This window comes from Phacochoerus africanus, chromosome X (assembly GCF_016906955.1).
Source record: "Phacochoerus africanus isolate WHEZ1 chromosome X, ROS_Pafr_v1, whole genome shotgun sequence".
NCBI lineage: Eukaryota > Metazoa > Chordata > Mammalia > Artiodactyla > Suidae > Phacochoerus > Phacochoerus africanus.
This window is the reverse complement of record NC_062560.1, coordinates 72,236,303-72,263,732: the sequence shown is the minus strand read 5'-3', so window position 1 is coordinate 72,263,732 and position 27,430 is coordinate 72,236,303. Positions and strand designations below refer to the sequence as shown.

General features: G+C 36.7%; 1 protein-coding gene across 5 annotated transcripts in view; it reads right to left on the bottom strand.

The window, feature by feature from the left end:
* APOOL (apolipoprotein O like) overlaps nt 1-27,430 on the bottom strand; it is a 68,447-nt gene that overhangs the window by 24,211 nt on the left and 16,806 nt on the right. For 3 of the 5 annotated variants that reach the window (XM_047765197.1, XM_047765201.1, XM_047765198.1), the window contains 2 exons: nt 4,879-4,983; nt 1,649-1,768 (listed from right to left, as the gene is read on the bottom strand). In XM_047765197.1, the coding sequence (XP_047621153.1) occupies nt 1,649-1,768; nt 4,879-4,983 (225 nt within the window). Of the gene's footprint in view, nt 1-1,648; nt 1,769-2,730; nt 2,818-4,878; nt 4,984-27,430 lie in introns of those variants that run through there. The other 2 variants (XM_047765199.1, XM_047765200.1) reach the window with 2 other exon arrangements.

Sequence of the window (27,430 nt, the reverse complement as noted above, 5' to 3'; positions counted from 1 at the left end):
ACATGAGTCTAAGTTTAACGCAGAATGTAATTTGAGTCAGAGGTAATTTTTAAAAAATAGATTACGTTTTTAAGATAAAATTAAAGATGAAATGCTTACATCAAAGATGAAATGCATTCTAAAGCACCCTTCTTTAACCTTTTGGTTTCAGCATATTTCTGAATGATTTACCAGTAGTTAATGCCCATAGTCATGCTGTACTCTATCGATGGAACTAGAAAACACAATCCAAATACATGGTCTCCTTCTCTGAACTAGCTGCTATGAAATTTTCTATTTAACAATCTCTCGAGAACAATTTACAATCTCTCAGGAACAACTTAACAATCTCTCAGGAACAATTTACCTCACTGAAACAACTTTGAGAACTTTGGAAAAAGTCTCAAGAGACTTCAGTCTGAATCATCCAGCTACTGGCATATAGCCTCGGGTACGTGACTAAGCACCTAGTTAGTTAAGCTATTTCCTGCTGACCAAACTATTAAGAGTATGTAGTACTAGTCAAACTATTAAGAGTGTATTAAGAGTCTATTAGAATTGTTTGACAGGCACAAATAAAAAAAATAACACCATGTATTCATTAGATGTTTGAAATATCATCTGAAATGAGCACAGTTCACAGATTTGATATTTCATAAAATCATTAGACTTCTCGTTTTAAAAATGAATTAAAAACAAGAAGCACAAGGGTTCACAATTGGGTAGGTCAGATTTGAGGAAAAGTTATGTGGTTATTAGGTCAGAATGAGGAAAAAAATGGTACCAGCATTATCATTATGTCACTAACAATGGAGATGCTGATGCTAACACCTACGCGGATGAGAAAATAATGGAACAGTAGTATTGTACTAGCTTACTCCACCACTCTGCTGCTGGAAAATGCTGATTGGAAGACTAAATATTAAAATAAGGTAAACTCTATTTTGCCCAATAGCTGACTGTAGTCAGAATGGTCTTATCCCAAGTGAACTTTTTACTCAGCCAAATAAGGAACAATACAGAATCTCAGAATTTCACCTAAAAGGTCAAGCAATGTTTTATACATGCTACGTGACATAAATGCTTGCTAAACTACTTTAATCTATGCAGTGCTGGTACAGTAGATTAAATATGGCCACAAATTCTTTGCTGCTACTCATATTGAGAGGTGGGATCTAATTCCTCTCCTAAAAACTGGGTTGGCCTTAGCAACTTGATTCAACAATGGAATGCTGTAGAAGTGACTTTCTGGGACATCTTAAGATAGGTAAGAAGCTTGCAAAATTCTGACAAGAGTCTCTTGTAACATTTTCACTAGGAGCCCTGAACTGTCCATGTAAGCTATCTGACTACCTGAGAGTCCAGGTGTAGGTGCCTCGATCATCTGTGACAAGGTGCCAGGGTTGAGAGTGATGCTTTCTTGAATCTCTAGGTCAGCCCATTCACTTGACGAGTACCTTTGAGTGACTTCTGTCAATACCATATGCAACAAAAGAATCACCTGTTTAAAGCCTGATTATGTTTCTGACTCACAAAATCATGAGATGTATTAGAATAGTTGATGTTTAAAACCACTAAGTTTGTTATACATCAATGGATAACTGGAACAGTTGTTATGTAATACAAACAAAAAACCTCCAACATCAAACCACTGTTAGAATTCACTTACCTTGCACCAGCCAAGATAATGACCAGTTGTAGTGCGAATGGATGCAAAGCCCACTTGTAAACGACCAGGCTGTTCTTCAACATATTTAGACTGAAGAGGTGGTGCAGTATATATAGGGAGCTAGAAGAAAAAAAAAAAATCATCATGTCAAAAATATACAATAGCTGGGATTTCCACTCCATTCTGAGAATTTTGTCTTGACCAATGAAAGAACATTCTCATCATGGATTGGAGGCCCTTGGCTTAAATGCCATCTACTGTATAAGTACAACTTGTTTGTACCTGATTAGAAATTATAAGAGGAGTTCTCGTTATGGCTCAGCTGAAACGAACCCATGACTGGTATCCATGAGGATGCAGGTTTGATCCCTGGCCTCGAGCAGAGGGTCAGGGATCTGGTGTTGCCATGAGCTGTGGTATAAATTTCAGATGAGGCTCGGATCCTGTGTTGCTATTGCTGTGGCACAGGCCAGCAGCTGTAGCTCAGATTCAACCCCTAGCCTGGGAACTTCCATGTGCCGTGCGTGTGGCCCTAAAAAGGAACAAAAAAATTTAAGCTAAGATTCAGTAAACTAACAACATTTAAATTGAACCAAAGTAACTAGAACTCTCAAATTAATATTTCTTCCATTATTTTTTGGCTGAAAACAAGAAAACAACAAGAAAAGTCAAACTCGCATTATAGAAATACTTTAAAAAGAAACATCCAGTAATGTATGTGGTTGACTATATCCACACAACCCAACTGCCAGTTATTTTCTAGTCAGAATACTGTGAATTTTATGGTTTTATAAAAAGGTCACCTCATAGCTCTGCAGTTTTCTAAAAATGAAAGATTTAATTATATTCACTAGATGGTAATTAATAAGACCATCTTATTAATTATATAAAAGTAAAATTATATAAAAGTATATTGTTACTTTTAAAGAAGATGTCTAACAAGATGAGCTGAACTTAAAAAGGATTTTATGATTAGCCACAAGTTTACCAGAAGATTCAATTAACCAGAATACTTCATATAAAGTATTTTTTTGTAAATTGATTTAAACAAAGGCATAACTCACTTTACACAATGAAAGTACCTGGAAATATTTCATACAAATTACATTTTCATTCCTTCAGCAATTTTAAGTTCCTCAAGGATTGAATCCTGATTTTGTGAATAGTCCCTAGGTCAGAATGAGGAAAAAATGGTACCAGCATTATCAACTTTGTTTAATAGGTAATTCAATTAAGTTCTATTTAAAATGCACTGGGGAATACAATAAATACCAAGGAATCATGTGTATTTCATAATATAGCAAAGAGCACATATTTAAAAATTCAGAAATATGTAAATTCAGCTATTTAGGGACAAATGCTAATTATCTATTGTCCAACCTAGATTTTGAGTTTCCCAAAGGTGGGAGTTTCAAGGTAGACTTAAAAAACATTTCTCTAAGATTAAAAAAAGGTGGAAAGAATACTGAGTCAACAAGTATGAAGGAGAGTTGAATCTATTCTATACTGCTAAGGAAAATTAATAAAACTTTACATAGTGCTTTGTGAATACATCTAACACATATATAAGAGGAGCTCAGGAAATTTTTGTCTAATGAATGTATAAATATCACCTTTATGCACGGCAATTTGACAATACATATTTGGCAGTGCATTGTTTGGCAATTATTTTTCATGCTTTCTAACTTACAATTCCATTTCTAGAAACTTATTGTAAGGAAATAGTTAAATGTTTATGTACAAGGCATTCTGACAAAGCACTGATTACAACAGGAAAATTACCTAAAATACGTTAAATTTCCAAAAATTTATGGACATTGTAATTTGAAAATGTTATATTCATACAACAGAACATTTATGCCACTATTAAGAATTCTGTCCAGTGCCAACCAGTTAGTCAGTGGTGGAGTCAGGATTCAGATTCAGGCCTGTTTGACACATATACATTTCTAATTACATGGATAAATCTTAAGGGTGACTTGAGGCTAGAAAAGATGAAAAGTACAATGGTAAATAGAATCAGTAACCACAATGAGAGACCAAGAAGCTGGCAGGATAGACTAGATCAACAAGATAAAAGTTAAAAGGCATAAATGTACCTGTAACTAAGTACAAAAAGTCTATAAATGCATAAGTACAAACTGGGAAAAGACACAGATTACCAGTAGCCCATTTAAAAATATTTAATCAACTTTAGAGAACTGCACTTCACTGTAGCACAGTCAATGGGTGATTATAGGCAAGGTTGATTGTGAGGACTCAAAACAAAAATAAATAAAACAACAAATGTGATCTTAGGCAGTATTAATAGAAATGTATTATCTAGAACAAAAAAAGTCAGAATGTGACTCTACTACAGTAGTCAGGATTCTTATACCTCAAGAAAAAACTAACCATCCTGAACATGTTTGGCAGAGAATGATCATGAAAGTGAAAGAACTCAAAGCTTATAAAGAATGGTTAAACTACTAATATACTTATCCAGGAAGCAAAGCTATTTAAACTGTAATAGACATCTGAAGAACTATTTTTGTGGAAGAGAGAGAGATGTTCTGTATGGCACCAATGCAAGAGGCACAGGGCCAATGGGTATAACTTATTAATTATGAGACAGGTTTGTGTTTGGCATAAGAAAGAATCTTAAGTTGAACAAAAGCTGCCAGAAAATGGAATGGGTTGCCCTAGGTTCCTTCCCCCTCCCCCCAGAAGATGTTGTTACTAGGTGATTTCAGTGCAGGACTTAGGTTTCTAAATCCAGAATTTTATTCATGTAGAAATAGCTAGTTAGTGTGCCTACTGTAGAGGGGATTACAGTACCACAGAGAAAGCTGAACTAGAAGACACTTAAGATCTCCTTCAAAACTGAGATCTTAATGAATTTCTTAAACTAGGGCTTCCAATATTAGGTCTACCTGTATAAAATTTTCAAGAAAGAACAATCAGACTGCTTAGAAGTACTAAAACTCTGTACTACTCATTGACTATTCATTTAAAAAATCACCAATTGTTTTTCATTAGAGTTAGGATTTTAGATGTTTGGGCTAAATATAATACAGTGTGTGAGACACCTTGTAACTATTTCTCTCAACTTATAAAACATGCCCAACAAACACTTCAAAGACATTTTTGATCAGTAAACTCAAAACAACAACAACAACAAAACCAAATTTCACAGCTTTTGCATCACATTTATGTTTTACAAAATTCACAAAATTTTGTAGGGAAGTTACCTGCTCTGGTTTCACTAGCTGCTTTCTGGATTCCTCTTCTTTGGCCACATGCACACTTACAGATGCACATATTAGACCTACTGGCATGGTTGTCAGCTTTCTCATCTGAGAAAGATATATAAAAAGGTATTTTCAATGGAAAAGCTTCCCATCCTCCATTTCTTGATAAATTCGGGGGGGGGGGAGGGGCGCATCTGAGGAACACTCTGAATTTCATTTAATATTATTAAAAAGTCAAACACTCCTAATTACTTCACATATTTTAGGATTTAATTCCTAAAATTCTCTTCTCATGCTAGATGGCAGAGTAATATATATATATATATATATATATATATATATATATATTTTTTTTTTTTTTGGGGGGGGGGTCTTTTTGCCTTTTCTAGGGCCACTTCTGCGGCATATGGAGATTCCCAGGCTAGGGGTCTAATTGGAGCCATAGCCACCGGCCTATGCCAGAGCCACAGCAACGTGGGATCCGAGCCGCATCTGCAACCTACACCACAGCTCACAGCAATGCCGGATCCTTAACCCACTGAGCAAGGCCAGGGATGGAACCCACAACCTCATGGTTCCTAGTCGGATTCGTTAACCACTGCGCCACGACGGGAACTCCCAGAGTATTATTTTTACCAATTTGTTAATTACCTACTTCATATGGAATATAGTAATGTAATATTTACCAGGAAGAAGTGAATACAAAATATTAGGGGTGAAGTGGGACAGATTACGATAATCACTCATCTACAAATATTGAACAAATACTAGGTGCCAGACTAGGGAATAAAACAAGATTCCTGCTCTCATGGAGCTGACATTCTAGTGGAGTAGAGACAGGTGATAAACACAATAAATAAATTATATTGTACGTTACAAATCAGTAAATGCTATGGAGAAAGTAAAGGATAAGTGCGATCTGAAGTACTGGGTGACTCAGGTTGCATCTTGAAGTAAAATGTATAATTATATTGTTTATAAAAATAACTTCCATTACAAATCTTTTGCCCTTAACTTTCCCAGTGCATTCCTTTTTACCCTTCTCATGCTTGATCCAAAGACAAAGTGATCTTTGGGATATAATTTGATTTGAATTAAAAAAGCAGGAAAAGGAGTTCCCATTGTGGCACAGTGGAAACAAATCCGACTAGCATCTATGAGGATGTGGGTTTGATCCCTGGCCTCACTCAGGGGGTTAAGAATACAGCGTCACCATGAGCTGAGATGTAGGTCGCAGATGCAGCTTGGTTCTGGCGTTGCTGTGGCATAGGCTGGCAGCTGTAGCTCCAATTTGACCCTTAGCCTGGGAACTTCCATATGCTATGGGTTTGGCCCTAAAAAAGCAACAACAACAACAACAACAAAAAAGGCAGGAGAATTACTGGCTCTAAGAAGAAAATGTTCCAGTAAAATGTTTATCCAAGTACCAAAATAATTCATAGAGATTATCCGTTCAACAAGGCAAAATGAAAAGCTTTTCAGGAAATGACTATTTTAAGAGCTTAATTCTCTAGATGGAAAAGGAGGCTTGCTGAAATTGATAAAAGACATCCAGATGGAAGAGGTCTCTCTAGCTTACACACAGTGGAATTTTTCAAGAACTGGAAGAAACACTGGACAGGGGATTCTAAATGTTCTCTGATAACAGTGATAGTGTCTGCACTTCATTTCTGACATATTTTTCAATATTTTCTGGGTACAATAAGGGAAACTACAGGCAATAATTAAGCAACTTTCTGTTTAAACTAGGCATGACTCTGATTTAGACTGTGACTCCAGAAATATAGGGTAAGATAAAGACAACACTAATAAGAGAAATTTTGTTCACTGTTTTTTCCCCTTCAGGCCTCCCTCTAGTATATATGTCAGCATCATAAAATGATTTATTTAGGCCTGCCTTCCCAAAAGATATTATTTTTGACTTCTTATACCCAGTAGGTATTTACTAATGAAATAACAAGATTTCCATTCAATATCTATGTCAGGTATCAATAAAAAACATATTAAAACTGATGCCAGGAAGGATGTTCTTCCATGTAGCTGAAAATATTTTTAATAAAGCTCTGAAGTGATTATTTGAAGGATCTCATTTCTTACAATATTTAAAAGCTATTTAAACAATACCTGATTAGACTTTACTCCCTAGATATAACAAAAACATTTTTGAAGTATGCTAACATCTGAAAATTTTCAACACCCTATGTTCTCAGAGTATAGTTATTTTACTTCACATAGTGAAAAAATAATAATATGTAGACTCTAAAATAAGTTCAAAGGTATTACTTAATCATTATGATCCAGTGTTTCAGAGTGTGAACTAACTGAACTAGTGGCCTAAAAAGTTAATACAGTATACCTTGAAAAATGCCTAAGGATCTCTGCTACATTTTTTACTCTGTAGGGCAGTATCCATCTACCTTGACTTTTATTGATAAGGCAGTGTAGCACAATGGAAAAAACATAAGCTTAGGAGTTGCACAGACCTGGCTTTGAACTCCAGTTGTGGAACTTATTGTCTAAACCTTGGCAAGTTACTTAAGCTCTTAAGAGTTATGCTGCCCAATGTGGTAATTACTAGCTGCAAGTGGTTATTTAAATTTAAATTCATTAACAATAAATAAAATTTAGGAGTTCCCACTGTGGGGCAGTGGGCTAATGATCTGGCTCATCTCTGTGGTTGGTGTTGCCGGTTTGATCATCAGCCGTGTGCAGTGGGTTAAGGATCTGGCGTTGCCACAGCTGTGGCTCAGATTTGATCTCTGGCTGGGAAACATCCATATGTTGCAGGTGTGGCTGAAAAAAGAAAAAAAAATTAAAATTTAGTTCCTTAATCACATGAGCCCCATTTTAAGTGCTCAACAACATAACGCAGGGCATAGATATATAATAATTTCATTATTGAAGAAAAGTTCTATTGGACAGTGCTATCTTAGAATCTCAGGTTATATATCTGAAAAAAAAAAGAGTGCCTTCCTTTTTATGATTATCTTGAGGATTAAAGAATTACATAAAAATGGCTTGCATATGGTCAATGGGCAATTTAGTTCCTCATTCCTTCTGATTGATGAATAAAGATGTTAAATAGCCGTGCTAACTCACCATTTTTCTTCTCACACGAATTTGATGTTGATCGGGCTCTAGTGAGGACCATAATAATAAAAAAAAATATAGCATATTATTGCCTCTACACAAAAAGGCCAAGATTTTGATTAAAAAAAAAAAAAAACAAGCAGATTGGCACTCTCAGGCCTTTTCAAAACACAGGTTATACTGATGAAAAAGGCATTACTATCCAAAGAGAGGCAGCTGATTATATGCCACACTGAAAAATTTAGAATATGATTTGGAAAACTACAGCTTGGGCTAAATCTGGCCTGGACTCTGAGCTAAACATGTTTTAAAACTTTAGAAATTTGTAAAATCAAAAATAAAGAACAAAAAAAGAATATGGGACATTACATGTCTTAAAAGTCTAATATACTTACTATCCTTTTACTGAAAAAAAAAAAATTGCCAATGTCTGATTTAGAAAATCAAATAACAACAACAACAAAAAAATGGAGTTCCCGTCATGGCGCAGTGGTTGGCAAATCCGACTAGGAACCATGAGGTTGCGGGTTCGGTCCCTGCCCTTGCTCAGTGGGTTAACGATCCGGCGTTGCCGTGAGCTGTGGTGTAGGTTGCAGATGCGGCTCGGATCCCGCGTTGCTGTGGCTCTGGCGTAGGCCGGTGGCTATAGCTCCGATTCAACCCCTAGCCTGGGAACCTCCATATGCCGTGGGAGCGGCCCAAGAAATAGCAACAACAACAACAAAAAGACAAAAAGACAAAAAAAGAAAAAGAAAATCAAATAAGATATTTAAAAAGCATCAGAGTTGGGGGTGTTATAAAAATTTACAGGCTCATAAGGCTGTTAGTTAAATAGCATTAAAATTGAGCAGAGGAAAGCCTAGTTTTCACAAGAAGGTAAGATCTTGAGTTGAAATTATTTGTAACTTCAAAATAATGACTTGTCAATTGAAAATTATACATGCATTGTTTGAAATCAATGAGAGATAAAAACTGGCTTCCTCCTAAAGATAACAAACAGGCCCTAGAACAGAATTCTATCATATACAGATTTATAGATAACAAGACTGAAGATAAGCACCAGCTAACTCCCCCATGAGACTCAATGCTTGCAATTGCTTCTATAATCAAAGTATAGTTGATTCTTACTATCTGCAGTAGTAATAGTCCATAAAGTAGTCATGAACACAGATTTATGGAATACTGAACGGATGCTTCTAGGGAAAATACAGTGTTAATTTCTTGGGAGGCTCTGGTTACATTTTCATCAACTGATCAATACATAACCTTGTTTTAAAGTGTTTCTGTTTAAAGACACCTTATTTATCATATATTGTTGATTCATTAACATTGACCTCACAGCCAACAGCACTATAACTCATGCCCAAATGAAGTTTATCCAACATACATATTTTCTAAGGCATATCACAGCTTTATTGCATTTTAAGAACACAAAATAGCACTTCTGCACTATGCATGGAGACATTTTAAACAGCAGCATCTCCAAAAAAAGTGAAAACAGTACTAATTAGACCACAAAAGGGACACTCGTCCACAGTATGAGAGCTAAAAAAATAAGGCAAAGCATTAACTGGTCCAACTTCACTTGGGAACAAAAACATCTGTTTTCTTTACTAACAAAATTGAAATTTGAAGTTCTCTAAGAATTTGTTACCTATTTTGTAATAAAGAGCATATCTTTATTATAGGCTAATTTAAAATCAATCCTAATCATTAATTCTGCTTTAGAGACATATATATCATGTAAAAAAATTATTTGACTAAATCAAGACTCCTGTGATAAGTATAAAACAAAACTGAAACTTAAAAAGTTAAGCCCTAGGGAGTTCCCGTCGTGGCGCAGTGGTTAACGAATCCGACTAGGAACCATGAGGTTGCGGGTTCGGTCCCTGCCCTTGCTCACTGGGTTAACGATCCGGTGTTGCCGTGAGCTGTGGTGTAGGTTGCAGATGTGGCTCGGATCCCGCGTTGCTGTGGCTCTGGCGTAGGCCGGTGGCTACAGCTCCGATTCAACCCCTAGCCTGGGAACCCCCATATGCCGCGGGAGCGGCCCAAGAAATAGCAACAACAACAACAACAAAAAAGACAAAAGACAAAAAAAAAGTTAAGCCCTAAAAACTAAATGGGAAATGAAATAAACAATGTTGAGGCAATAATCATACAGACAGGAACAATTCAATGTGAATTTACAACCAGTACTTGTCCATCAATAATGGGCTATATACCCAACAGACAAAACATCAAAAAAACAAACAAATCTTAAAATTTAATAATCCTATTGCCGCTGGCAGCCTTAGCATTTTATTATGAAACTGCTGTGTGTATATTTTACAATGATCTACTTAAATATACTGTCATTTTAAGGATTTGGATTTTCAGTAGTGGAAAGATGTAAGATTGATCAAGTTAAAGCAAGATCCTATAGTTCTGAACTTGAATAAGAATTATCAATTGATCATCCTACATTATCATGATAAAAGAAATATGGAAGACTGAAAAATATGTCAAAAGACACCATGAAAATTTAGTATGAAAATACAAGAAATCAGAAACTCAAATTCAAATTCTAGTTCTACTACTTACTAGTGGTATGGCTTTGGGCAAGTGATTTGATGGATGGCTATTTCCAAGCAGGAGGCATAACTCTCCCAGACTTCAAGAAATACTACAAAGCCACAGTCATCAAGACAGTGTGGTACTGGTATCAAAACAGACAGACAGACCAGTGGAACAGAATAGAGAATCCGGAAATAAACCCTGACACCTAGGGTCAATTAATCTTCGACAAGGGAGGCAAGAACCTAAAATGGGAAAAAGAAAGTCTATTCAGCAAGCATTGCTGGGAAACCTGGACAGCTGCATGCAAAGCAATGAAACTAGAACACACTCTCACACCATGCACAAAAATAAATTCAAAATGGCTGAAAGACTTAAATATGTGACAGGACACCATCAAACGCCTAGAAGAAAACATAGGCAAAACACTCTCTGACATCAACATCATGAATATTTCCTCAGGTCAGTCTCCCAAAGCAATAGAAATTAGAGCAAAAATAAACCCATGGGACCTCATCAAACTGAAAAGCTTTTGCACAGCAAAGGAAACCCAAAAGAAAACACAAAGACAACTTACAGAATGGGAGAAAATAGTTTCAAATGATGCAACCGACAAGGGCTTAATCTCTAGAATATATAAACAACTTATACAACCCAACAGCCAAAAAGCCAATCAAGCAATGGAAAAATGGGCAAAAGACCTGAATAGACTGTTCTCCAAAGAAGATATACAGATGGCCAACAAACACATGAAAAAATGCTCAACATCGCTGGTTATAAGAGAAATACAAATCAAAACTACCATGAGATATCACCTCACACCAGTCATAGTGGCCATCATTAATAAATCCACAAATAACAAGTGCTGGAGGGGGTGTGGAGAAAAGGGAACCCTCCTGCACTGTTGGTGGGAATGTCAACTGGTACAGCCACTATGGAGAACAGTTTGGAGATACCTTAGAAATCTATACATAGAACTTCCCTATGACCCCGCAATCCCACTCTTGGGCATCTATCTGGACAAAACTCTACTTAAGAGAGACACGTGCACCCGCATGTTCATTGCAGCACTATTCACAATAGCCAGGACATGGAAACAACTTAAATGTCCATCGACAGATGATTGGATTCGGAAGAGGTGGTATATATACACAATGGAATACTACTCAGCCATAAAAACGAATGACATAATGCCATTTGCAGCAACATGGATGGAACTAGAGACTCTCATGCTGAGTGAAATGAGCCAGAAAGACAAAGACAAATACCATATGATATCACTTATAACTGGAATCTAATATCCAGCACAAATGAACATCTCCTCAGAAAAGAAAATCATGGACTTGGAGAAGAGACTTGTGGCTGCCTGATGGGAGGGGGAGGGAGTGGGAGGGATCGGGAGCTTGAGCTTATCAGACACAACTTAGAATAGATGTACAAGGAGATCCTGCTGAATAGCATTGAGAACTTTGTCTAGATACTCATGTTGCAACAGAACAAAGGGTGGGGGAAAAAATGTAATTATAATGTATACATGTAAGGATAACCTGACCCCCTTGCTGTACAGTGGGAAAATAAAAAAAATTATAAAAAAAAAAGAAAAAGAAAAAAGATGTGGAAGTACATACATAATGGAATATTATTCATCCATGAGAAAGGAGGATATCCTGCCATTTGAAACAACACAGATGGACTTTGAGAACATTATATATTGAGCAAGATAAGTCAGAGAAAGACAAGTTTCGGATGATACCAATTTTATGTGGAATCTAAAAAAATCAAACATATAAAAAAAGAGTAAAATGGTGGTCACCAGAAGTGTAGGGGAGGGGAATAAGACGGACGGTGTTTAAGCTCACAAATTTGTCACGAGTAGTAAATAAGCCAGAAATCAAATGTACAACAGCATAATGGATATAGGTTATACTGTACTAAAATTATGGAATTTGATAAATGTTCTAACAATCATATTACAAGATATAAATGTATCAAAGTAACACTGTATACCTTAAACTACATGTTACATGTCAAATCTATTCAATAAAAATAGAAGAAATTAAAATATTTACATGATTTTTGCTTTAAATATATTAGCTTTAACTCTATATCCATCCATTCAGGACATATATGCTGACCTGAAAATAGCAGAAGAACTGAAGGGAAATTCACTATTACTTTTTTATCCTTGTCTCTGTTCACTATTCTTCTTCAGGAATTCTTTGATGTTACTAAACTCAACTGGTTGCCTGTTTCCATATCATTACTCCCAAGAATACCCTTTCTACTAAATCTTGGCTGTTCTTAACTACTTATATATAGAACTCTTCATGTAGTTTTTCGTACCCCTCTAATTAGATTTGTTTTTTCACTTTATATGGAACCCCACAAATCACATTTTCCTTAAATGACTAAATCTTAGTAGTGTAGCTACTCCATCCTTGTATCAAGTACATGTTTTAGTATAAATTTAGTATAAATTAATGATAGCAAATCATCAGGTCAAAGTAACCTATCCTTGGACAGTATAAGATCTAAGGTTTAAAATAGGAAGAATCACAGAGTTCCCGTTGTGGTACAGTGGAAACAAATCCGACTATTGTACCTGAGGACATGGATTTGATCCCTGGTCTTGCTCAGTGGGTTGGGGATCCAGTGCTGCTATGCATTGTGGTGTAGGTTGCAGATGTGGGTCGGATCCTGCATTGCTGTGGCTGTGGTATAGGCCGGCAGCTGTAGCTCTGATTCGACCCCTAGCATGAGAACTTCCATATGCTGCCATGAGTGTGGCCCTAAAAAGAAAAAAAAAAAAAAAACAAAAAAAGAAGAATCATATCTTTATCCATTCTTTAGATTTTCATTTGGCCTACAATTCATTACCACTTTTCTGAAGCATTAAAACTTAAAGGAGGGGGTAAAAATTAGCATATTCAAGATAACTTGTTTATATATTATTATATATTATTCCATAGGTTTAAACTTGGGATAAGCCAGATTTATGCCTCAAACAAGTCTCTCATCTAAAATATGTTATAGGGGTTCACGTCGTGGCACAGTGGTTAACGAATCTGACTAGGAACCATAAGGTTGCAGGTTCGATCCCTGGCCTTGCTCAGTGGGTTAAGGATCCAGCGTTGCCGTGAGCTGTGGTGTAGGTTGCAGATGTGGCTCAGATCCCACGTTGCTGTGGCTCTGCGTAGGCCAGCATCTACAGCTCTGATTAGACCCCTAGCCTGGGAACCTCCTTATGCCGCGAGAGCGGCCCAAGAAATGGCAAAAAGACAAAAAATTTTAAAAAAATGTTATGGTATGAAAGACAAGACTTATGAAATACGAACATGGTTTAATTTATTAATGGTCATCAAAACTCTACAAATAAACCTCAAATGTATTAGAGAACCGTCTGTCGTCTTGTTTGAAAGGAAACCTGTCAAATCGTGAATTTGCTTATTTTCCTTTTAGCCCCGAACTAACATTTTTGCTAAAAACAAAACTAAAAAAGTACCACCTGGGAAAAATTAAGTCTGTTACTTTTATTATAAACATAAGGCTACTTTCTATGATAGTTATCCACTATCACCTAGTGTTTTCTTAATATCTATAAAATATTTGATTAGCAGTTTTATTACTTCTAGTCTAACAGCACTGTGGGGACACATAGTGATCAAATGCAATCCCAAACTGAAATAAGAGGGTGGTGGGGAGACATTCTGCAAAAAAAGACATAAAAGATATTTTTTCCCAGTGCTACCAAACTTGACTAATGTTAAGATTTTTTAAATTTAAAAAATATTATGGATTGATGTTTTATCCCCCCAAATTCACATACGACATCCTAACCTCTAATGTGATGGTATTAGGAAGTGGGGCCTTTGGGAGGTGATTAGGTTTAGAAGTCACAAGGGTGGAGCCCCATAACAAGATTAGTGTCCATATAAGAAAAAGAAGAGACATGAAACCTCTCCCTCTCCCCAGTCCGCACAAAGAAGAGGTCACTGTGAGCACATAGCCTGATGGAAACAGTCTGCAACCCATGGTGCCAAAACTGCTGGCACCATGATCATGGGCTTCCCAGGTTCCAGAACTGTGAGAAATAAATGTCTGCTGTTTAAATGATCCAGTCTACGTATTCTGTTATACCAGTTGGACTTGACTAAGAAAAATGGTATGGCTCCAATGTAAGGAGATTAATTTTCCTATAGCTTTTGGAAATCTGTCTCTCTTATAAATCAAGCTTATTATTAGGTACAGTATGACCTTTGCTACCTAAAACTTTCAGGTATCTAAAGGAGTTCTAAAACCTGGAAAGAGGGAAAAGAAATAAGACTTCATGTTTTAGATCTCCTATGGCCGAAAAGCTGCCCTAAACATTCAGTAACCAACAAACAAAAGGGAGAAGAATCAAAGAGCTGAGCACAGGTATTCCAATTGGCTAGTTGTATTTATAAAAGGCTAGATTTATCATAGAAAAGCCAAGAAGTGAAAGAATTAACAAGAAATAGACAAGACAAGAAAGAATAAAAGCAGAATGAAAGACAGTAGCAGAGGCACACACTATCGCTAGGCAAGAAATAGAACCAGCAATGAAGTTAAAAATGGATGATGTAACAGCTCTACAATCTGGTAGTGGTACCTGTGCTATGCCTTAATATAGTGTTCCTGAAAATACAAGGGATCCCTGGAGACAGGGTTCTGTGTTTAAGGAGCATTTATTATGTGCCAGGTACTTACATATATATATATATATGTATACATATATATATATATATATATGTATACATATATATATATATGTATACATATATATATATGTATATCAAGTCTTTTAATCTTCACAACAATCCAATATTGTGGACTTAGAATAGTTTATGCTAAGGTTTTGGAATCCCCAACTCAAACTGGCTTCAACAATGACAAAACATTATTCTCTCATATAATAAGAAATCTAGAAGTAGACTGAAATTTAGAATTCATTCAGTGACTTATCAAAAACTCAGATTAATCCATCTCTCTGCTCTGTTGCCTATATTTAAAATGCCATTTTAAGTGGTGCATAGGGTCTGGTCTTTTCTTGGAAATTAAATATTAATGAATACTAAGAGAAAACAGTGACCTTTAGCATATCTGTAAAAGTGAAATAACCTGAATATGAATGTGCTGACAAAATAATACTTTTGTTCTAATACATTAATAACAAGAAAGGGTTAAATACTATTTTTTGAATGTCTATTGTGCATGAGAAAGTATTTTATGTTAATGGGACAGAAAACATACAAAATATTTTCAATGGGGGCAGAAAAGTAAAAGGATACAAGTATCACTAGTGACCTTTAAAAGACAGAAAAACCCTTAAAAAAAAGGCTGCCTTTGGTTCACTGAGCAAGTGACACTGTCCACAAAGCTAAGAGGCTGCATATATTTTATTTCACATTTCGGTGGAAAAAAGAAAATGACACCAGAAATGTTTTCAAGATACCATATTTTAAGGCTATTTCTGTGTTCAACACCATTCACTATCTATATTGCATCTTAAGAATAACAGCTATAGCTGTTACAAATGGCAAAGTTAAATAATGAAGATACTGAATGATGAAGAATGGGTTAAATTCTCTCTGCTTTAAGATGGATGGGAAGTATATGGTACACTTGAACTATAAGCATCAAAATTAACGCTCCACCACTTAAAAGGCCAATCTTAAATTAGCCAGAACAAATAACTGCCCACCTCAATATGGATCGGATATATAAGGTTTTTAGTGTTTTATTAAATTATAGAACATAAATGTTAAAGCATTTCAAGCATCGAGTGCTTTAATTATGATTTGTATGAAAGAATAAAATTACTTTGGAATTTATGAACATTCAATAATTGTGATGTAATTATTACTGCATAATACTTGAAAATGTCAAAAGTTTATCTTAAATAAAAATAAGTAGAAATTTAAAAATGAAAACAAAAACAGGGAATACAGTAGTTACACAAATAAACATTTTTAAAAAAATCCTCCAGAAATAGCGACAGAGACTGGCATAATTCACTTTAGTCAGTTTATGATAATCAGAGTCAGACAAATACTAACTTATTGTCAAAATCGGTAGCTAAATTTTAAAAACACCTAACAGCTACCTTTTTCACATGCATATGTACAAATATGCATGCCACACACACACACACACACACACACACACACACACACGAATCAAGGAAATTAGGCTATATCTACCTTGTAGGGATGTGGCAAAAGAATATTGAAAGCATTCTATTTACTTGAGAAGACTGTAATAAGAGATGATTTCCAAGGAGTTAGATTCCAGTTGCTATTGTATTTCACAATAGGTTTGAATAAACTACACAGGAAATAAAATTCAGCTTTCTAAAATGTTGCTTTGTTCTCCTGGCTCCATAAACAAATAAACCATCTTAGTCTATCCCTCTGAATATACCGTCTGTGGTTAGTAAATTTTTGATCTTATTCAAAATGCCCATAAGACCTTTGGTCTAAGCCAAAAGGTCCTTGATATCTGGTCCTGTCCAACACCATTTGGCACAGACCAAATATGCTCATGGATGTTTTAATTTTTTTTTATTTTTAATTTTTTCGTCTTTTTAGGGCTGCACCCGCGGCATATGGAGGTTCCCAGGCTAGGGGTCTAATCGGAGTTGTTGCCACCGGCCTATGCCAGAGCTACAGCAATGCCAGATCCAAGCTGCGTCTGAGACCTACACCACAACTCACGGCAACGCCGGATTCTTAACCCACTGAGCAAGGGCAGGGATTGAACCTGCAACCTCATGGTTCCTAATCGTATTTGTTTCTGCTGCACCATGACGGGAACTCTAACTCATGGATGTTTTAGATAGGACCAAATTTCAAGGACCTTTTGCTATTGTCCAAATATCTTATAAACCAAATGTCCTGTCTCTCTGGCTCTAGCCAAATTAATCTTCCTAGGCTGAAACATGCCAAGTATATTCCTCCCTCAGTGCCTTCATTCACTTCATTTTCCCTGCTAGAATGTCTTCCCCTCTCCTTCACCTAAGTGCTTGGCACACAGCAGGTACTCAAAAAGTATTTGTTGGGTAAATACACTTACCTAAACCCTGCCCTTTATTGAAGGTCTAGCTCAAGTACTACTAGCTCATTCAGAGTTCTCTCTCTGATTTCATACAGTTCTTATTTGTGTGAAATACTAACTTGGAATTTAACATATTGTTTTATTATTATTTAGCTTTTAAAACATATATAGCCTTTTTTTTCCCTGCTAAAATGTAGGGCCCTTATGAACAGTCTTATGTCTTTTTGTATTCAAAGGGCTTTATAGGACTAAGGATCTCAAAAAAGTAATAAAATAATTCACAGGTTTAAATAAGGCAGTATACATAGGTAACCTACCAAGTTTTTCTATGTAACATTTATTGAATACCTATATGCCAAGCATTTGTAAAGGCAAATGATAACTAAAAGTCCTAAAGCTAACCTAAAATTGTAAGACTGATTCGATGGTTTTAATTTTTTGTGAATCCAATGAAAATTATCCACTATAGTCCCCCTGAATGCAGTTATTCTCAAAATTTTGCATATGCTTGCAGGTCCTACCATACTCTCTGAAGCTTTTGAGGACTCAAATAATCCAGCCTCAACACAACTAAAATTTATCACAAATACATCTTATCATGATACATGTATAAATGCCTTAAAGTATATTTCCTCTCCTTATTAACAATTCTTACAAGGGAGTTCCCCTTGTGGCTCAGCAGTTAACGAACCCGACTAGTATCCATGAGGACATGGGTTCGATCCCTGGCCTTGCTCAGTGGGTTAAGAATCTGGCATTGCAGAGAGCTGCAGTGTAGGTCACAGATGCAGCTTGGATCTGGAGTTGCTGTGGCCATGAGGTAGGCCAGCAGCTACAACTCCAATTCTACCTCTAGCCTGGGAACCTCCATATGCCTGTGGGTGCAGCCCATGAAAAAAAGGGGAGGAGTTTCCATAGTGGCTCAATGGTTAATGAACCCAACTAGCATCCATGAGGATGCAGGTTTGATCCCTGGCCTCGATCAGTGGGTTAAGGATCTGGTGTTGCCATGAGCTGTGTGTGGTGTAGGTCACAGACATAGCTCGGATCCCGCATTGCTGTGGCTCTGGCATAGGCCAACAGCTACATCTCTGATTGGGCCCCTAGCCTGGGAACCTCCATATGCCATGGGTGCAGCCATAAAAAGACAAAAAAAAAAAAAAAACCCTCACAGGAATGTTCTATGAATCAAATACCAAAATAGATGAAAAGTTTATAAACTGTTTAGAGTTAGATAAATGGAAGGCAGTATTTTTTTTTTTTTGAATCAGCTTTCAACATTTTATCTTTTGTGCTTTTGGTGTTGTGAAATATCTCAGAGTTTCTTTCTTTCTTTCCTTCCTTCCTTCCTTCCTTTCTTTCTTTCTTTTGTCTTTTCCAGGGCCACTCCTGTGGCATATGGAGGGTCCCAGGCTAGGGGTCTAATTGGAGCTGTAGCAGCTGGCCTACGCCAGATCCAAGCCTCCTCTGCAACCTACACCACAGCTTGCGGCAACACCAGATCCTTAACCCACTGAGCAAGGGCAGGGATCAAACCCGAAACCTCATGGTTCCTAGTTGGATTAGTTAACCACTGAGCCATGAGGGGAACTCTGGAAGGCAGTATTCTAATAACATTTCTTGATTAAATTTTGACTTTCTGAAGACTGTAAGTGGATAAGAGAGGAAGCCTGATTCTTTCTTATTAGAAACAACATTCTATTTTGCACAAGCCATGACAGAATTTCTTGGTTAAATCAATGTAATGATTATTATACTGTATCAAATAAATACCTTAAAATATAACACTTTCTATCTAAATTGATGCATTTTTAGCTAGAATGGTTGATAATACTTGCTTAAGGAATTCCTTTAGGGAAACATTCTTTTATATTATAGCTGCTTAAATATAGTTTTTAAAAGGCCTCAGTTTTTGGAGATCAAGAGATTCATACATGGAGGGGACTAGAAAGGTATGAAAAGAAGTATCCCTCTCAGTGTAGGGCTGGTGCCGGCAAAGCTGTTCACAAGGCAAACTTAATCACCACAGGGCTGTTTATGACTCTAGATCACTAGACTTGGGTAGAGAAAAGAGAGAAGTTACAGTCTGCCATCCCTGGTAAAAGAAGTAGCTTACTCATCTCTAATTTCTCCCACTTTTTGCTCTTTCTTCTCACCTCTTTCCTCCACCATTTTTTTTAGCAACTATTTGTTCCAATTATTTTTCAATCCTTATTTTACCTCTATTTCCTACTTTTCCTTCTTTCTCCCTTTCCTTTCTGTGGTAGATCTGAAGGGCTAATAGCGTGCCTTATCATCAAGGGAGAGAAGACTGTGACTGACTACATCAGTACTGTTCTTTCTGGGTGATTTCCTTTGCCCACAGATCTAAAGTATATAACTACTCATAAGGAAAGTAAACACCAGGACATGATTATACAACTGATGAAGTTGAGTCTCTTCTGAAATATTAGGTAGGAGGTAGGAAGAACACAAATTGGCCTGAAAGATCAAGCACTGCTCTGAATAAACTAATGATTATTTAATTCAACATAAAATGGTAAAACAGAGAATTGGTTTGAAAATATAGGGCTGTGTTTCAGGCATATCACCTTCTTTCTTCTAGAGGTTCAGTCTTAAAATGCAAAGGGCACTTAAAGATCTTCTGGTCCAACCATTCCTCTAATGATAGAATCCCTTCTAAAACACACTACCAAGTGACCCTCCAGTCTATGTATGACCCCCTTCAGTAACGAGAAACTCTGCTAATAGATCATTCCAGGAGTTCCCGTCGTGGCGCAGTGGTTAACGAATCCGACTAGGAACCATGAGGTTGCGGGTTCGGTCCCTGCCCTTCCTCAGTGGGTTAACGATCCGGCGTTGCCGTGAGCTGTGGTGTAGGTTGCAGATGCGGCTGGGATCCCGCATTGCTGTGGCTCTGGCGTAGGCCGGTGGCTATAGCTCCGATTCAACCCCTAGCCTGGGAACCTCCATATGCCGTGGGAGCGGCCCAAGAAATAGCAACAACAACAACAACAAAAAAAAAAAAAGACAAAAAAAAATAGATCATTCCATCTTTTTACAGCTCTATGAGAAAATTCTTTAGTAGTCTCAACTGAAACACATATACATATAATTTTCACTTTTTGGCTGCACCTGCAGCCTTCCATTCCTTTGGGTCATGTGGCAAAGGCCCGGCCACTCTTGCCAACAAAAGCACATTTTAATTCCCCATTACTAACTTCTGGAATGCACTCCTGTGTCCCCTGTACTACTTTCCAAGGGTAAATTTCTGACAATGGCAAGTGCCACTGAACTCATCTTCTGCTTTAACAGAGATATTACTGTATCTTTTTCCTTACTAAAATTGAAACAAGAAAAGGTGCTAAAGCTTCATTTTGTAGCTATAGCATAAGAGCTATTTCTTGACAGCAACATAAAAGTCTCACAAAGGGATGCCTTGTTTTAAAGTAATCACCAGTGAGTCACTAACAGAAGGTCTGTATATATCATGGTGCTTATTTTCTTCAGAAAATAATGAGTTGGTGAATCATCTCTAAGAGAATAAACTATCATTAAATCTACTAAGAACAGCAGAGACCATCAGCTACAGGATAATTTATTATACCGGTACACAAAAAGCAGATACTTTGCTGAAACAGGAAATTTTAAAACTCTGCCTGCATTTTCTCATAAAATTCTTGAAAAAGATAGTGGTGACGAAGAACAAATAATAAAACTACGAAAATGTATCTGTACAATTTGGGCCTTCCATGTCAGCATTTCAAAGTCTATTTCGAAGGACTGAAATACTCAGATAAAAAATGAAGAACCTGTGGAAAAGTTATAGGGGTAAAACAGCCACAAACTATAAAGCCTTTAGTATCTCAATCCTCAAAGGTTGGAGACTCCAGTAAGCCTTAATTTACACTCTGATCAGTTAGGCTTTCACAGATGATCAAAGAAAATGGTAATCTGATTCCTACTCTATTAGAATTTTATCAATAGAATCCTTCAATTTGGGTTGTTCAGTTTCTTTTTGGCTGCACCTGTGGCATGCAGAAGTTCCTAGGCCAGGGATGGAACCTGTGCCACAGCAATAACCCAGGACGTTGCAGTGACAATGCCAGATCCTTAACCCACTGCACCATGAGGGGGACTCCCAATTTGGATTATTGTTAAAGAAGCTTTTAAGTCAGGTTTCACTGGATATTTTTTTAGTAAACAATCTGCAATAACCTGTGCATTCAAATTTCTAGCTTAGTGGCTTTTTTTGAATGACAGAGAAAGAGAATATTTTACACATAATGGTATGGTAACCAAGTAAACATATTTTATGCATTTAAAGACAGTTTCTGTCATTAAAAATATCATGAATAACCAAGGGTCTGAAAGAAATCAAAATAAGCCTAAGAAGAAACAAATCTGTAAATATATATTCATTTCAATAAAAATTGATAATATAACACGATTAATTCCTATTTTACTTGCTCAAGACTACTGTTTCTGTCATGAGAAACAGTTTATCAGTCCATTGGCACGAAGGAAGTGTGACATAAATTGAGATCTGAAGGTCAGGAAAACTCAATATTATACTAGGTGCTATGAATATAGAGATTTAAATACTAATAAAGACAAAAATAGCAGCTAGGAACTACTGGATATTTGCTATATAGCCCAGGCATATTATTGTGCACATCATTATCATCTTTTCAGTAATTCCTAGTAAAAAACCCTATGAAATAAGGACTATTCTTATCCTAATTGTTCAGATAAAACTAAGGTTTAGATAGGTTTAGTGATTTGACCAAAGTCATACAGCAAGTAGAACAGAGAAATTCTCACACAAGCCGAAGGAGATTTGTATAGGATTGTTCACAACAGCATTATTTTTAACAGAAAAAAGGGTGGGTGGAGTGACTCAATTACTCCATTAAGAGAACAGAGAAATAAACGTGCTATATATTCTTACAACAGAATACTACACACAATGAAAATGAATGCACTAGAGCTACACACACAAACGTATAGATATCACAAGCAATGCTTTGATAAAAACAAGTTGGAGAACATAAGCAGCATAAATACAATTTATAAAATGCTTAAAAGCATACAAAACAATAGTGTATAAAGTTTAGGAATACATGCATATATAGTAAAAGTCTAAAAGCATGCAGAGCAATGTTAAATACAAAAGTGAGGAGAGTAGCTATAGGGAATTCAGGGAGCGAGGGAAATACAATCAGAGTTTGAGGGATACATAGGATGTTTCAACTGTAATTGCAGTGCTCATTAATACTTCTTTGTACATTGGTAATATTTTAAATTAAAAAATCATAAATCATTGGATTTGTTTCAATGGCTCTTTGCTGCCTTCAAAATAAAATTCCAACTTATCCTAACAGTCAAACACTCCACCATTTTCCACCATAAGTAAACATAAATTAACCTTTCTGATTTAGCCAGCCTAATTGCCTCAAGTTCCTGGAACTTAATGTTCAACTTAGAGCCATGCAGACAGGCTAACTGCTTCAGTCTTAGTAATCTAGATACTATCATTTAAGGTCTGAGAGGCTTTAAACTATCATAAATGAGTCACTTCTGGAATTGCTAAGGATTTACTATATATATTACATGTTATAGTATTTAAATATATGCTCTCATAACACTATTCATTGCATGTAGATATGTCTTCTGTCAACAAAACTGTAAATTCCTTAAGAGAAGAAATGATGTTGTAGATTTTGTGCACATCTATACTATACTTAGTGTATAATCTTTAAACTGTTGAACAGAACTTGAGGCATTTTATAGAGCTAGAACCCTCAGATAATTCAGCCTTTAATTCAATAAGGAATTCCTAAATGCAAGTTAATAACAGAGATTCAGGACAAACCAAATACCCCATCTTGGAATGATGTTAAAGATACAGTCTTAAAAAAGTAACCACATGCCTCTATTTGAAGATAAGGAAGCTGAAGTGTGATTACCATGATATTAAATCCAGTATAAAGCACAATTAATTATTTCCTTTGCTAGAATAAGGGGGAGATTTTGAAGTTGGGGTTATTTTTGTTTTAAAGATGAGAACACTCAGTTATTTAAAAGAAAAGTAAAAATATAATTTAACAAGTCTGAGTTACAGCTGCAATCACAAAGAAAACTCTCCTTAAGAAACACTCTAGTTTGTGTACTTTTCTGAGAAATACGCTGTAATGCTCATTTTTGTTCCTCTTTATGTAATGCTTCTTCTCTGGCTGTTTTCTAGATTTTCTCTTATTTTTCAGCAGTATGAAAATGATGTGTACAGCATAGTGGGATGTGTTTGTATGTATGTGTTGTATTTATTTTATATGAGGTTCTCTCTGCTTCTTAGATCTGTGATTTGAGGTATATCATTCTTTTTGGAAAAGTCTCAGTCATTATTTATTCAAATATTTCTTCTGGCCTGCAGAAATATTATCAATAAATATCAATAAAGGTTCAACCTTCAAGTCACTAGAAGTAATTTTTAAAAGCAATTTTTTTTCAAGTGAAGTTTTGAAAAAAATACATTAAGTATAGCTCATGTTAACATTAACCTTTTTGGCAATTAATACATTTTAAACTATAATTATGAGAGACATGAGGTAGAAATGTGAATAAAACATGATCCCTGTTTTTAAGGAAACCTTCAACTTAGGGGAAAAAACACAAGAAATGCAATATGTGGTTATATCCAGTATAACAGTGGTGTGTACAATGAGGACACAGAGAAGGAATTGACCTATTCTATTTAGGGGGCAGAGATAAGGAACATATATCCCCATTTTCAGGTATTTCGAAGAGATGGGAAAATTTACAGACAAAGGACATAAAGTCTATGAAGGCCTGTGATAATTTAGAATTTAACCACATCTTATTTTGTACGATTACTAAATATTTCTCTAAACAGGATACTTTGTTCTTAAAGGCAAGAAGTCTAAAAGTTATTCGAGTTTTTTTTTTATTACTCAAATGAATTTATCACATCTGTAGTTGTATGATGACCATAACAATCCAATTTCACAGGATTTCCATCCCACAGCCCAAGAACATCCCCCCACCCCCCAAACTGTCTCCTCCAGAGACCATAAGTTTTTCAATGTCTGTGAGTCAGCATCTGTTCTGCAAAGAAGTTCCGTCTGTCCTTTTTTCAAATTCCACATGTAAGTGATAACATTTGATGTTGGTATCTCATTGTATGGCTGACTTCACTTAGCATGATAGTTTCTAGGTCCATCCATGTTGCTAAAAATGCCAGTATTTTGTTCATTTTAATGACTAATATTCCATGTGTGTATGTACAACATCTTCTTGATCCACTCCTCTGTCGATGGACATTTAGGTTGTTTCCATGTCTTGGCTATTGCAAAGAGTGCTGCAATGAACACTGGAGTACATGTGTCTTTGCGAGTCGTGGTTTTCTCTGGGTAGATGCCCAGGGGTGGGATTGCTGGATCAAACGGCAGTTCTATGTTTAGTTTTCTGAGGAATCTCCATACTGCTTTACACAGTGGTTGCACCCATTTACAGTCCCACCAACAGTGTACTAGGGTTCCTTTTTCTCCACACCCTCTCCTGCACTTATTGTTTGTAGACTTTTGGATGATGGCCATTCTGGCTGGTGGAAGGTGGTACCTCATCGTGGTTTTGATTTGCATTTCTCTAATGATGAGTGATGTTGAACATCTTTTCATGTGTTTTTTGGCCATCTGCATGTCTTCTTTGGAGAACTGTCTGTTTAGATCTTCTGCCCATTTTTGGATGGGGTTGTTTGTTTTTTTGGTATGGAGCTGCAGAAGGTGTTTGTAAATTTTGGAGATGAATCCCTTTTCCGGCGATTCACTTGCAAAGCTTTTCTCCCATTCTGTGGGTTGTCTTTTCGTTTTGTTTAGGGTTTCCTTTGCTGTGCAGAAACCTTGAAGTTTGATTGGATCCCATTTGTTTATTTTTGTTTTTATTGTCAATACTCTGATAGGTGGATCTGAGAAGATGTTGCTGTCGTTTATGTCAGCGAGTGTTTGGCCTATGTTTTCTTCTAAGAGTTTTATAGTGTCTGTTCTTATATCTCGGTCTTTCATCCATTTGGAGTTTATTTTTGTGTATGGTGTTAGGGAGTGTTCTCATTTCATTCTTTTCCATGGGGCTGTCCAGTTTTCCCAGCACCACTTGTTGAACAGGCTGTCCTTTCTCCATTGTATATTCTTGCCTCCTTTGTCATAGATGAGTTGGCTGTAGGTGTGTGGGTTGAATTCTGGGCTTTTTATCCTGTTCCACTGATCTATATTTCTGTCTTTGTGCCAGTACCATACAGTTTTGATGACTGTTGCTTTGCAGTATAGTCTGAAGTCTGGGAGCCTGATTCCTCCAGCTCCATTTTTCTTTTTCAGGATGTCTTTGGCTATTCTGGGTCTGTTGTGCTTCCAAACAAACTTTAAAATATTTTGTTCGAGTTCTGTGAAAAATGTCCTTGGTGATTTGATAGGGATTGCATTGAATCTGTAGATTGTCTTAGGTAGTATAGTCATTTTGATAACATTGACTCCTTCTATCCATGAACACAACTCAACAAACACTTCCTATAGAAACAATATGCTCCTGAGAGGTGCCATTTTTTTTTAGGACAGCACCTGCAGCATATATAAGTTCCCAGGCTAGGGGTTGAGTTGGAGCTACAGCTGCTGGCCTATGCCACAGCTACAGCAACACAGGATCCGAGCCACCTCTACAACCTACACCACAGCTCATGGCAATGTCAGATCCTTGACTCATTGAGCAAGGCCAGGGATCAAACCTGCGTTCTCATGGATACTAGTCTGGTTCATTTCTGCTATGCCACAATGGGAACTCTGGCAGGTGCCATCTTAGGCACAAATTGCTTCATGGGTAAATTCTACCAAATGTTTAAAGAAGAATTAACACCAATCTTTCAAAAACTCTTCCAAAAAAACAGCAGGGAAGGCAACACTTACCTTCTCATTCTATGAGGACAGAATTGACCTGGCACCAAAATCAAGACATCACAAGAAAACTACAGACCGAAACTGCTTATAAATATGTATTAGCCTCAGTGAAATAATAGAAACTGAATATAGACTCATATGAAAAGACTTATGCATCTGAGCAAGTGAGACATATACCAAGAATGCAAGGTTAGTTCAACATTCAAAAATTAATCAATATAATATACCATATTAATAAAATAAGACAGTAAACACATGACCATATAAATAGATATGCAAAAAGCATTTGATATAACAGAGGTGGAACAAGATGACATAGTAGGAAGAGGTCGCGCTCACCTTCTTCCACAAACACATCAAAAAAACACATCTACATGTAAAACCACTCACATAGATCGTCAACTGAAACCTCCAAAAAGGGCGAGAAACTCTTGACATAATTGGGTAGAACAAAATAAAAAAAGAGAAAAGGAATCAGGACAGGACTAGCATTCCTGAGAGGGAGCTGTGAAGGAGAAAAGAAACCCACATCCTGGGAAGCCACCTAACCTATGGAAAGATCAGTCTAGTCAGAGGGATCTCAGAGACTCAAAGTTGCAGAGAAAAGTGCAGCAGCTGGACTGAGAAGGGCAAAGCAGAGTGAGAGCCACAAAGATCACCTGAACCACTGGCCCAGATGCTTGGGCAGGAGCTAGGTGCTGAGACTCAGGCTCCAGAGGTCAGTCCCGGGGAGAGTGCTGGGGTTGGTGGTGTGGAAATAGCCTAAGGGGGCTAAGGAGCAGTGTGCCATGTGTTGGGGAGCAGTACGTTATGGGCTGGGGAGTGGAACGCCACAGCAGAGGGAACACGGGAGAAGGTCCAGACCTGCA